This window comes from Eublepharis macularius, chromosome 3 (assembly GCF_028583425.1).
Source record: "Eublepharis macularius isolate TG4126 chromosome 3, MPM_Emac_v1.0, whole genome shotgun sequence".
NCBI classification, from domain to species: domain Eukaryota; kingdom Metazoa; phylum Chordata; class Lepidosauria; order Squamata; family Eublepharidae; genus Eublepharis; species Eublepharis macularius.
Window position 1 is genome coordinate 79683487 of NC_072792.1, and position 14508 is coordinate 79697994.

At 41.6% G+C, this 14508-nt stretch overlaps 1 protein-coding gene across 2 annotated transcripts in view; it reads right to left on the reverse strand.

Annotated features, from left to right (window-relative positions):
• DMD (dystrophin) overlaps positions 1 to 14508 on the reverse strand; it is a 2144806-nt gene that overhangs the window by 386178 nt on the left and 1744120 nt on the right. For both annotated transcript variants that reach the window (XM_054973282.1, XM_054973283.1), the window contains 2 exons: positions 10747 to 10867; positions 8623 to 8891 (listed from right to left, as the gene is read on the reverse strand). In XM_054973282.1, coding sequence (XP_054829257.1) covers positions 8623 to 8891; positions 10747 to 10867 — 390 coding nt within the window. The remainder of the gene's footprint in view (positions 1 to 8622; positions 8892 to 10746; positions 10868 to 14508) is intronic.

The following is a 14508-nucleotide window of genomic DNA, read 5'->3' on the forward strand; positions in this document are numbered from 1 at the left end:
CCATCAAAACTTGAATGAAGCTGACAAGTGTCCAACCTGTGCCTTTTGTCACTTATGGTTCCGCTCTCAGTCTGCCCCTCTATGGTTGCCAGTCACCCTCTGAGGCCTGGCTTTCCTGTGTGGCTGGCAGGCTGATGGGTCAGCTGAGGAACTCTGTGTTCTGAGGTAAAAATCAGGCAAAGGAAACTGCAGAAAGTTGAAGAAAGACAGTACAAGACTCCTGAATAGGGATTTTATAAAAGTCAGTATGGCTGCTGAGTTTTTAAATGTTCATGGTGAGATGGTACACAACCTTTCTAGGGGCCATTTCAATGCAAACCTCTCACATGAACCTGCCAAAGTGCCCACCACACCATCCCTCCCTCAGTCCACCTCACACCTTTTGCAGCCATCACCTCTTACTGCCCCCAAGAAGCTTTCTGGCAGATGTTGTGCAAGATACACCGACACTAAAAAGAGTAAGCAACTTAGAGATGCGGCAAGGAAATATGCATGTCCTGCTCCTGCAGTGCACCAAACAGTAGTGGCCAAGTACCAGCAAGATCACCCCAAGATGCACAGAGTGGTGCAGAGAGTGGCAGAGTCTCTCTATGAGCAAAGCAATCCTGGAAAACAAGTAGAGAGGCGCTCACTCCCATGGAAGGTCAAGGCTCACTCAGGCATGGCATATGATCCTTCACTACCTTCAAGCCACCTCTTAACCTCATCCATGCAGAAACACCCGTTCAGCATCTCAGAACAAAGCAACATGGCCCCAGTGCTGTGGAACTATAAGCTCATTGTTTGGGATGAGAGCACTATGGCGCATAAAGGGTGTTTTGAGGCACTGTGCATAACCCTCAAAGATGTTAGGGGCAAGGAGAGAGTGATGGGGGGAGTCACAGTGCTGCTGGCTGGAGACTTCTGGCAGATTCTGCCAATTGTCCCAAGGGGAACTCCAGCTGACGAGGTTATCAAGTGTGTCAAGGCATTGTATCTGTGGCCCCTCATCAGGAAATGCTCACTAAGAAAGAACATGAAGGTCCACCTGAGAGATGAGGTGTCCACTGGGGAATTCTCTGAACTCCTACTAAAAATAGGGGATGAAGCAAATCCCGAGTCGAAAGGAAAGGTGATCATCCCTGCAGGCCTGGGCACAGTAGTGATGACCCTAGCAGAGCTAACAGCCACAATATACCCTGATATCATCAGTATCACAGAGAAGTCCATGGACAGGCTGTGCAAGCATGCCATTCTGACCCCCTAGATTGACAAGGCTGCCATCATTAATGAAACACAACTTAACTCACTCAAAATGGAGTACAGATCTGTGGACTCAGTGGTGCAAATGGATAATGTGGTCCACTATCCTGTGGAGTTCCTCAGTATGCTCAACCCTCCTGGCTTCCCAGCCCACAAGCTTCTCTGCAAAGTAGGGGCTCCAGTGATGCTGCTCCAGAACCTCATCCACCCAAACTCTGCAATGGCACCAGATTATGAGTGAAAGCCTCCACAGGAATAACATCGAGGCCACATTGCTCACTGGCAGTGCTGGGGGGAGTCAGTGTTCATACCACACATACCACTCATACCATCAGAGAACCCCTTCAAATTCAAGAGACTGCAGTTCCCCCTCAAGGCCTGCTTTGCTATGTCGATGAACAAATCCCAGGGGCAGACTCTGAAGGTGGCAAGAATTGACTTGAGGGAGGACTGCTTCTCACATGGGCAGTTCTACATGGCCTGCTCCAGAGTGACCTCACCCAGCAGCCTGGTGATCCTAGCACCTGAGGAGAAAACCGCCCATGAGGTCTACAAAGAGGTCCTTCAGTAGAAAAAAAAAGATTGTACGTATTTTTCACTTTATTTACTGCACTACAATCTTTTCCTTTTAAAATCTCTTTGATGAATGTTACAGTTTGAAATTCACTTCATTAGTTTTCGGTATCAACACGCTTCACTTTATTCAAACACCTTTCTGAAGCTTGGGTACTATGCTAGTATACTACAAAACCAACTAAAAAACCCCCCTCACAAACCAAAAAATGTTACATACCCATAAGTATTATAACTGGATTTAAAGTAGTTAAATACCGTAGTGAAGCATGGGCATCCAACTCATATATATATATATATAAAGACAAGCATCCTGATTGACTCGTCATCACCCAGCCCAAAACCCTGGACCTAGAAACATGAAATTTAGGGAGAACATTCCTTTCATTATGTAAACAATAACTAGGAAGGGATTTTAAGACATTCGCCTCCTAAGGTGGTAAAAAGGGGTAAAATATGTTTTCCTATAGGGATACAGCTTCCCTGTGTGGCTGGCAGGCTGCTGCCTGCTTCCCCCCCCCCCACCTGCCAACTGCCAACTCGTCCACTCTTCCCTGATTGGGCCAGCCTTTCAACGTCATTTGCATATATGACCTAATTGGTCATCACCCCAACATTCTAAACAGTATGCAGTTGCTGTTGGGTGTCATGGAATGTGTTCCGAGGTAAAATACATCTCCCAGTCTTCCCCTCTAGGGTTGCCGATCTCTCTGTGGGGCCTGGCTTTCCTGTGTGGGTGGTAGGCTCCTGCCTGCTTGTAACCCCCCCTCCCTGATCGGTCAGCCGTGGAATTCTGTTCTGAGGTAAAAATCAGGTAAAGGAAACTGCAGTATACTAGATTCTACAGGACTCCTGAAGAAAGATTCTACAGGACTCCTGAAAAGAGATTTTATTAAAATAGTCAGTATGGCAACTGAGTTTTTAAATGTTCATGGGGAGATGGTGAACAGCCTTTCCTGGTGCCATTTCAATGTGAACCTCTCACATGAACCTGCCAAAGTGCCCACCACACCACATCACACCTCTCGCAGCCATCACCTCTTACTGCTGCCAAGAAGCCTCCTGGCAGACGTCATACAAGATACACTGATGCTAAAAGGAGGAAGCAACTTAGAGATGCAGCAAAGAAATATGCACATTGTACTCCTGTGGTGCACCACACAGGAGTGGCCAAGTACCAGCAAGATCATCTCGAGGTGCACAGAGCGGCAGAGTCTCTCTATGAGCAAAGCAATCCTGGAAGACGAGTAGAGAGGCTCTCACTTCCATGGAAGGTCACTCAGGCATGGCACATGATCCTTTGTTAACTTCAAGCTGCCTCTTAACCTCATCCATGCAGAAGCACTCCTGTTCAGCATCTCAAAACAAAGCAACATGGCCCAAGTGCTGTGGAACTGTAAGCTCATTGTTTGGGATGAGAGCACCATGGTGCACAAGGGGTGTTTTGAGGCACTGAGCATAACCCTCAAAGATGTCAGGGGCAAGGAGACAGTGATGGGGGGAGTCACCGTGTTACTGGCTGGAGACTTCTGGCAGACTCTGACAGTAGTCCCAAGAGGAACTAGAGCTGATAAGATTACTGTGTGTGTCAAGGCATCTTATCTGTGGCCCCTCATCAGGAAACGCTCACTAAGGAAGAACATGAGGGTCCACTTGAGAGGCACGGTGTCCACTGGGGAATTCTCTGAACTCCTACTAAAAATAGGGAATGGAGCGTATCCCGAGTCCAAGGGTAAAGTGACCATCCCTACAGTCCTGGGCAAAGTAGTGATGACCCTTGTACACTTAACAGCCATGATATATCCTGATAATGCCATTATCACAAAGAAGTCCATGGACTGGCTGTGCAAGCGTGCCATTCTGACCCCCAAGAACAACAAGTCTGCCATCATTAACGAAACACAACTTAACTCCTTCAAAGGGGCAGAAATGGAGTACAGATCTGTGGACTCAGTGGTGCAAGTGGATGATGCTGTCCACTACCCCATGGAGTTCCACAATATGCTCAACCCTCCTGGCTTCTCAGTCCACAAGCTACTCCCCAAAGTGGGGACTCCAGTGATGCTGCTCTGGAACCTCAACCCACCCAAACTCTGCAATGGCACCAGACTACGAGTGAAAGCCTTCCACAGGAACATCATCGAGGCCACATTGTTCACCGGCAGTGCTTGGGGGGCTGTCAGTGTTCATATCACGCATACCACTCATACCCTCAGATAACCTCTTTGAGTTTGAGAGACTGCAGTTCCCCCTCTAGGTCTGCTTTGCTATGACGATCAACCAGTACCAGGGTCAGACACTGAAGGTGGCAGGAATTGACTTGAGGGAGGACGGCTTCTCACATGGGCAGTTCTACATGGCCTGCTCCAGAGTGAGCTCAACCAGCAGCCTGGTGATCCTACCTGAGGGGAAAACCACCAATGCAGTCTACAAAGAGGTTCTTCAGTAGAAAAAAACCAGTTGTACATATTTTTTACTTTATTTATTGCACTACAACCTTTTCCTTTTAAAATCTCTTCGATAAATGTTACATTTCGAAATTCACTTCATCAGTTTTCAACATCAATATGCTTCGCTTTATTCAAACACCTTTGTGAAGCTCAGGTATTATGCTATTATACTACAAAACCAACTAAAAAAACCCCCCACAAACCAAAAAAATCTTACTTACCCATAAGTATCATAACTGGGTTTAAAGTAGTTAAATACCATAGTGAAGCATGGGTATCAAGCTAGTAGAAAATAAAATACTGAACAAGAATTAAATATGGTTGTTGGGGGTTTTCCGGGCTGTCTTGCCGTGGTCTTGGCATTGTAGTTCCTGACGTTTCGCCAGCAGCTGTGGCTGGCATCTTCAGAGGTGTAGCACCAAAAGACAGCCACAGCTGCTGGCGAAACGTCAGGAACTACAATGCCAAGACCACGGCAAGACAGCCCGGAAAACCCCCAACAACCATCGTTCTCCGGCCGTGAAAGCCTTCGACAATACAAGAATTAAATAGTTGGCAGACAAATCAATTTCTTATAACTATGTAAACTATGACCAAACCTAGACTAATGCTCAGGTTCCTGCGGGTCCCAGTTTGTAAGATACTTATTACAGACAGTAGGATAACAAGTCAGATTGACTACAGGCTCAGGTACAGACAGTCGATCAGGAGTGTGCACCAAGAAAGGTTCCATTTCAGTTTCAGTTTTGGAGGGTTCTAGAATAATTCCTTTCCATTACTGGTTTGTACTGGGTCAGCTGGTGGTGGCTTGGAATTGATACATTTTCCCCTGTTTTCATGAGATTTGGCCTGTTGTGCACGTCAGCCACAAATGCGTGCACACACACTGTTCTTTTCGGGGCAGGGGGGAGGGTGGAATTGAGGAAATAAAGATCTATTCACTTTTAACAAAAAACCGCATCATTCAAAAACTCATCAATCTAATGAGTTTTTCCTCAAGCACATGAAAACTCACACAACAATGGAACCCCAAAGAAGGTGAGTGTTGGCAGGTACACACAATTACAAGAAACTTAATGGCAAAGTATGGCACGCCAGCATGGCGCAGGAAAGCACTCCATTGTGAACCAGCACACTGCAAGGGAAAAAAATTGCCTCTTTATGATGGTGACAAAACCAATAAATTACTTTGAGTCCTGCTGTTTGTTATGTTTGCCTGTGCTTGTAGTTTTATTTCCACAATGAGGGGCGGGTGAATCCTCCTCTGCTTTGCAGCAACCCAGGTCTCCCTGTTTAAACCCACTGGCCGTCAGCCTATCCTTGCACTGTGCATAAAAGTGTAGAAAGGGAGAGCTAGATGTTCATTTTTCCTTCATGGAAGGGAAGTAGAGGGAGAATTGTCCTCTTTTCCCCTATATTTTACTAGTAAAAGTGGGAGACTGGACAGGTTGTGGGCTGCCAGTCTCCCTTTCCAACTAAAACTGTTAACCCAGAGTTTAATGAAAATGAAGAAGAAACATTGGTGAGCATTGCTGAACAAGAGAGAACCATTGCTGTGCTGGAAAAAAAAAATTCTGACCAAATCAGTCCTTCTGTGTGGAATGCTGATCTTGAAAGACTTGGGTGTGTGTGCGAGTGTGAGTGTACATTTACATGTCTGCACCTCCCTGTCATTTAACACTGGGTTAACAGTTTAATCAGGGAAGTCCAAAAAGCCTGCAAGATGAAATTCCCCCCTGATGGTCCTCAACTTGCTATCTTTAGAGTACTTCTTAAATCACAGTGAGTGGCCCTGGCACCATTGTGCTTAAGTGAAAGACACCAGCAGCAGAAGGCCACAGAATGGGCATGAACCCAGAATGGGTCCTCCTCATTGTGGCTTTCCCTTCATAATAGCTTTTTCTTCCAATTTTTACCCCAATCTGCATAACATGAGCCTTTGCAGCAGCTGGGATTTTGGATGCTGAAGGAGTCCCCTCCCCTCCTCAAACCCATTTGTACGCATCTGTGTGGATGTTGCTGGGCCAACCTTTCCATGTTTTGTGCATAAAAATGCACAGAAAGCTGGTGCTGCTGGCATCGTGCCGTCTGCTGCTCCCCTCCCTGGTGCAAAGCAAACCTTTGATCCCTACAAGCCACTCAATACCAATGCCACTGCCCAGGAAACCCTGAAGGAAAAAAAAAGACTCATGCATGCCATTGCTCCTCAGAGGGTTTGTTTATTTCATCTTCACCTTCCAAAGGGGAAGTGAAATTGACAGAGCCTTCAGGGAGATGAAACAAACCCTCTCAGCAGAGATCCCTGCCTGCTCTAGAGAGGTGAAACTGAAAGAGCCTTTGGCTCTGTCTTTTAAAACTATGGTTCCTGGGTATCATTGCATCTCCCTTCACTTGAGTGTCTTCGTATAAGAGGTCTCAAGTTGAGAGACTCACAGTTTCTCCCCTTTGGAGCCAATTAGTTGCATGATGAGTGTAGACAGTTAAGGAAAACAAGATGTTGCCAGGGATAGCCAAGCCCTCTCCACTGCCTGGCCTGCCTGCATGGCCTCTCCATGGTAAGAACCAAAACAAAATACACAAACTTTTTTTGGGGGGGGGGGAGTCGTTACAGCCTAATTTCTTCTATTTGGTCCAGTATTCTGGAGGCTATTTTAACAAGCTGTACCGGCAATTCCTGTTTGTATTTTAGCTTGTTTTTTTTGTTATGTAACTGAAAAAAAGGCTCTGAAATAATTTTATTATATTTTTACTGAGCTTGAGAAATTTTGAAATAAAATTATTTTTGTTCCTGTGATGCTTCTTACTGCTCTACCAGTATTTATACATTGGCAATACCAATGTATTTTGTATTTAATACCCTTCAAAAACAAATTAAAGCATGTATGCAATATTTTTTCCTCAGTGAATGTTAAAAGTTTGCTAATTAACACATGATTTGTTTTTGTTGTATGATGATTTCTGTAAACAAGTAGAAAGCATTGCTTCATGTGTCACTAAAATAATCTGTTTAATTCTTAAATAGAGCAGCAAATTCTCTACTTGCCTATAAAGATACCTGGGCTATATTTTATGGCATGTATGCTGAAAATTCACAGTGCTAAAAACCATTCTTCTATACTTTAAATATAATAGTAAAAATAATGTACAACAAAGAGCAATCTACAACACAGAAAGTAACTTAATAAGGAGTATCTGTAGATCCTAATGTGCATAATGTGGAAAAGAATGTGAGGAACTATAACTACCAAAGCAATAGGCATGCCACAATGGAAAATGAAGATAGCTTGCTACATTAGCTTATTTCATTATGAACAACTGCAATTTCTTATTGGCTAAAGTCCCCACTCAGCGTGGGAAATACAAGTGTTTTCCCAGATCTCTCAAATGTCACCATGACTGAAAACAGATATGAACACGTACGTTCATGCTCCAAATATGACTAATATAGGCTCAGCACAATTTGGATTTGAACCCAAATGTAAGTAAATTTTAATATGAAAATTTTATATGAAAAAGGAACATTTATTTAGTAGAAACTAGAAGTATTTCCCACTGACAGTTAACAGGGTGCTGCTATTTGCTGTCAACCACTTTTCTGAAGAACAAACCTCATGCCCCCCATTTTAGAACACTTTTGCATGACTGCACTCTGCTTGGGATACGCCACATTCTTACCATGTGTTACCTAATTACGTGGCTAATCTCCAAACCAAAACTGCATATTTTTGTTCCATTTTTTAATTTTATTGAAAAGGCTTTACAAAATTCAATTATCACATTAACCACACGTGTTACCTAATTATATGGCTAATCTCCAAACCAAAACTGCGTATTTTTGATGGTCATTAAGCTGACAAAAAGATTCCCTACAGAAATGATATATTAATTATGGCAAAGAAATTACAAATAGTACAAACATTTTTGACAACTTCCAACAGAGTAAAACATATGAAACAATCCTGAGAGACTAATAGTTTTACTCATATCATGGTAATTGCCATTTTGAATAATATCTTATATGAAAAAAGATTATTCAGTCAACTAAGAACAAGTGGAATATACTGCCTCTGATGTAAAAGTTGACAACAATTGGCAAAACTTTTAATGCAAACATCTGAACAGGTTTGGAATTTTTCAGTGTTAATCTCAATTCTGAATTTTAAAGAAGAGGATGGCAAAAACAAATCACTAGTATTTCTTCTTAATTTTACTAATATTTATTTTTCACTTGAACTTAATTTTGGTGGAAAAATTAACAGAACATAGCATGAAACCAATTCTCACTTAGCTTGGAGGGGAAATATAATAGAAGAAAAGAACCTTATCTTATTGTTGATGAATGAAAATATAGTTTTACCTTCAGTTTTTCTAGGTGATCTTGAAGAGAGTCGATCAACAAATCCCCAACTGGCTGCCAAGACCCCTTGATAGCCTCAGCCTGTCGCAGCTTTATGTCCAGGTCATCCATTGCTTCCTGGAGCTCCTGCAGTCTTTCAAGAGCCTCATCTATCTTCTTTTGCCAGTCTGAAGACTGTTGGTTCAGCTTATCCCATTCTGTTTTGACTTCATCTGCCTGTCTTCTCAGGAGTCGACTGACATTCTGGGCCTTTTCCTCTGGAGGCACCTCTACACATGAAGCAATTTATTAGACTATGCAAGAGCTAACTGGGCAAAAATTAAAGTAACAGTTGAAAGCTATCAGATAAATTTTGTGAGACCCTCAGATTTCAGAATCATTGCATTATTTAATATTCACTGTATAAATATATTCAAATAACATATTTATTCAATCCTAACCATGCAATTGCTGCTTTCAAGCTGCCTTTGCTATCCTAGTTAATTCACTACTGAAATGGACTGCGCGGAAGCAGCACTGATATTGTACATATAAAATGTAAAGAGGCCTTAAGTTTGGGGGCGGGGGGAAACCCCAACAAGTTACATTAGTATTTTTTTTCCTGGCATAGTACATTATGCTCCAAGACTTTTTTTCCGAGTTGATAACTAATAATCCAAAAATGTGATAAACTTGCAGAGGTTTTGCGTTGTATTATAACACTTCTGGTATAATACATCTTTCTCCCAGGTTGGTATTAAACTTAAGCAACTGGACATTTAATCATAATGACATGTTAGGTAACTTACAGCTGGGTTCAAACTTTCTCTACGGTTTAAGCTGTTTAAAAGTGATCATCATAGAGTTTTCTATTTGTCTGGCATTAAGTTTACTTTAGCCTATATGGCTATCTATTTTCAAATCATGTCTACTGGTTAATATACCCAAACATGTGTGGTTTAGTGCATTTGTGGAGCTCTAGAACTAAACAATCCTGATCTGGATAGCTCAGGAGAGCCTGATCTTGTCAGATCTCAGAAGCTAAGTAGGGTCAGTCTTGGTTAGTAATTGGAGGGGAGACCTCCAACAAAGACCAGTGTTGCAGAGGCAGGCAATGGCACACCACCTCTGTTAGTTTCTTGCCATGAAAATTTCATCAGGGGTCACCATAAGTCATCTATGACTTGAGGGAAGGATATCATTTTTTCCGAAATAAAGGATATCTTATATTATATTTAGTATTTTCCTCTGTACTCTAAACCTATTCATTTCTCACAGCTATTTTAACCTATTTAAACACAAGAGTAGAGGTAGAAAAATAATCTTCTTATTAACTGACAGAGATCCTTGTGTAACTCTTACAGTGCATTCTGTCCCCTTGTGATATATGTCCCCTTCTTTCCCCTCTCTCTCCTCCTCTTCTGTATCTGCCCAGTTTTGATCAGGCATCTGACGAAGAGAACTTGATTCTCGAAAGCTTATGCTACAATAAAATTGGTTAGTCTTAAAGGTGCTACTGGACTCTTTTTGATTAGTGTCTTTTAATGTATCAGGGGCTAAGAAAATTAAGATCAAACCTGTTCAGCTCAAGAAAAAGTATAAATTAGTTTGCAAATACATAGGGGATTCTCTAAGACTAACCAATTTTATTATAGCATAAGCTTTCGAGAATCAAGTTCTCTTCATCTGATGAAGAGAACTTGATTCTCGAAAGCTTATGCTATAATAAAATTGGTTAGTCTAAAAGGTGCTACTGGACTCTTTTTGATTAGTGTCTTTTAATGTATCAGGGGCTAAGAAAATTAAGATCAAACCTGTTCAGCTCAAGAAAAAGTATAAATTAGTTTGCAAATACATAGGGGATTCTCTAAGACTAACCAATTTTATTATAGCATAAGCTTTCGAGAATCAAGTTCTCTTCATCTGATGAAGAGAACTTGATTCTCGAAAGCTTATGCTATAATAAAATTGGTTAGTCTAAAAGGTGCTACTGGACTCTTTTTGATTTTGCTACTACAGACTAACACGGCTAACTCCTCAGGATCTATGATAGGGGATTCTCTGACTCCAACAATAAGAATGTATAGATTTTTCATCATTGCTTATTCCTCTATTGATATGTTATTATGACATAACATAAATTACCTCTAGGCTCTTGGCAGAGCTTTTGCAGTCCCTCCAAAGGTTGCTCTGCCAAGAATATTTGTACTGTGTCCAGTGCACTCATGATAACAGGCTCTTTAGTTTTCAGTTCCCTCCTAAAAGCCTGTGAAATGAAACAATATGAATTGAAACTGACATGCAACATTTTATTGTTCTAATTCTGTACAATATTTTCAATTTCTATCTATTTTATATGTAACAAACAGGTTAATGATTGAAAAACGTGACTGTGAAATCATTTTAGATTTCTCATAAAGTAGAATATTGTAAATATAATAATAAAATAAAAAGAGTAAGAATGTTCTATATTCTTGAGGTCAATGTGCATTGCAGCAAATGCTTCAGCATTGGGCCCACATTCTGTGGTGGGGTCTTTACATTCCAACTGGCCCTCTGGCAGTCCCCCATTCCCGGCATCTGTTCCTATTCCAGCCATCGCTCAGGCAGCAGGATTCAACAGGCTCTGAGATTCATGTATGCAGAGTTGGAGAAGGAAAAGAGTGATTCCTAACAAACTGTAAGGACCCTGCCAGGATATTTTACAAAAAACTCCCCTGGTTGGTTTAATGAAGATTTATTATAAAAACCCAGTTTGAGGTATAACAAAGACTTTGTTACGAATGACACATTATCAACAAATGTAGTAGTTAAAAGTACTGACCCCCCTTTCTGGGGGTTGGACACTCAGCCTGTGAGAAACTAGGTACTCAAGGTCAACTTGTCAGCTCTCCCAGCACTGCCAGCTAAACATCCTTAGAAAGGGAAAAGAAACTGCAGCTATCTCATTCCCCTGGAGGGGGGAGAGGAAGGTAGATGCCAACCTCCTGACACTAGTATCTTTGGCAGCCAAATTTGTCTGGGCCAGAAGGAAGTTGCAAGGATACAATCTTAATTGTCCCTATCTATCTTGCAGATTACTTCTGACACAAGAGGAATTGGTGGGAACATGAAAAATAGTTGACCCATCCATGTAAGCTGGAATGTGTCCCCAAACTGAGAGCCAGTTTGGTGTACTGGTTATGAGCACGTGACTCTAATCTGGAGAGCCTGGTTTGATTCCCCACTCCTCCACTTGAAGCCAGCTGGGTGACCTTGGACTAGTCACAGTTCTCTGGAGCTCTCTCAGCCCCACCCACCTCACAGGGTGTTTTGTTGTGGGGATAATGATAACATACTTTATAAACCACTCTGAGTGGGCATTAAGTTGTCCTGAAGGGTGGTATATAAATCAAATGTTATTATTATTATGTTATTATAGATTGAGAGTTGCTCCTTGCCATAGAACAAAACATTAGTGCCTTGGTATTGACAGCAATTGCAAACAGGTCTACTGCAGGAATGCCCAATATATTGAAAAGGGGTTTCAAATAGGTATTGTTCATAGTACATTTGTGACTGTAACTCAAAACCCTGCTTAAAATGTCTTCTCTGGAGTTGTTCAAGTTCACAATGTGGATGGCGTGCAGAGACACATTGTTGGATATTGTCCAATTCAAGATGGCCCTAGCCTCTGAACAAAGAGTCAAGGATGCTGTACCCCCTTGTTTGTTGATGTAATACATAGCTGTGGTGTTGTTGGTCTGGATCTCCACCTCCTTGTCTCCAAAAAAAAATTTGAACAAGACAAAAGCAAAGCAAATGGCTCTAAGTTCCAATACATAAATATGTAAAGCTTGCTCCCTGACAATACATCTTGTATACTCAAAGAACCACAGTAGGCACCCCATTCTTCAGACGAAGTGTCAGTCATCACCATGACCTGATGCTGCTTCGTGCAAAAGGGAACACCTCCAAAAAAGTTTTCATCCCTGCTCTAGCATAAAAGGGATTTCAAAACCTGCATCGGAATTGAGAATCTGAGGCTTGGAGAGTGCAAATAAACCTCAAATTTCCTTACAAACCAATTTCGTAAGGCATCTGTATTCCGCTTTGAGAATGGTACTACAGCCATGTTGGTTGACATGTATTTTCCCAATTGATTGAAAATGGTTTTTAGAGAACAAAGTCTCCAAATATTTGATAACATGTCCTCTATCAAGTAGTAAAGTGGCCCTTCTGCAAGTTGCATCTAAAATAGCTCTAATGTAAGCAACTGTTTGAGAAGATTCAAGTTTAGACTTTTAAAAATTAATCACTAGCCCCAGATGTAAACAAATTTTCATTAAAAGAAGCATGTCACTGAATAGTTTATGTTTAGACAGGGCTGAGATCAGCCAATCATCTAAATATGGGAATATAGAACACTGATGCACTCTGAGATGTGTTACATCACATGCCATACACTTTGTAAATACTCTGGGTGTGGTAGGCCAAAGAGTAACAAAGTGTAATGGAACACCCTGTTTTGACAAAGAAAACAGAGATTTTTTCTGTGTTCTCTTCTGATGGATGCATGAAAATATGCATCCTTGAGGTCAAGGACCACAAGCCAATCATCAGAGGTCAAAAAGGTAAGCATGGAAGAAAGGATGACCATTTTGAATTCTGACATTTTGAGATAGAGGTTTAAATTTCTCAAATCTAGGATGGGGTGGAGACCTCCATCCTTTTTAGGTACCAAAAAGAACCCGGAGAAAACCCCAGATATGGCACCAGTGCCCTGCAACTCTTGGATGGCACTGTTGGCAAGAAGAAATTGGATTTCCCCTTCTAATTCCAGTAAGACATTATTATTTTTTAAATTAAGAACTTTATTAAAGCAAAAAAATTAAACTAAAGTAAGTGCATGATATAACAGTTACACAGATTCTAAATTAGACAGTAAATTGAATACAATTTTATATAATCAATAAACATATAAACAATATAGGTATAATAGCTTTGGGAGTAAAACAAGCAATACATTCAAATTTCCTTAAACCTAACTACGTAACATTTCTCCTTCTCTCTCCCTCCTCCCTGTCTCTATGCTTCTGTGTCAATTAGTTTAGCCTAAGTAATCGAAGTAATCCTTCCATTTATTCCAGAACTTGGTTATTGGTCTATTTTATAAGTAGGTAGTCAGTTTGACCATTGAAGCATATTCATAAATCTTATCTCTCCACTCTGAGAGTCCAGGGCAGGCATCATTTTTCCATCAGACGATACAATGCAATCAGGCAATTCTGTGAACTCTAACCCATAGCCATGTTTCACTATGGCTAAGACCCAAGAGTCAGATGTTATTGACTCCCAGTCAGAGAGACAAGATGTTAATCTCTCTTAGTAACAATATGGAAGGTTAGAGTTGATAGTGTCCAGTCAGAACTGTTTGGGAGAACCATGCATGTCCTTATGCTGTGTAGCAGAATACAAGACTTAGGTTTGTATTATCCACGTCTTCTGGACTGCTATGGAGGGTTAAACTGATGTTGAGAAGTTGATTGAGGCTGTTGATACTGATGGTGAGGTCCTCCATAGTACTGGTATAGGTAATTGCGTCATGGAAAATACCTAGGTTTGTATGTTTGCTGATCTGAGGGGGTGATGCCCAATGACTTGGCAGTCTATTGATTCTTCTTCTTCTGAAATAGAATTTTGTCCATGCCAGAAGAGAAAAGTGATGGCCCCTCAAATGGTAACTCTTCCATCTTGGACTTGGTCTCTAGAGGCAGAGCGGTGGATCAGAGACAGGATTGGCATCACATGAGCACTGCACCAGCCATCCCCCTCTAGCCGAAGTGTCAATGGCATGACACCCAGCATTCATTTGTTGCTTGGAAAGCCTTACCACCTCCGTTTGCAACAAGGAAACCATGGCTTTCC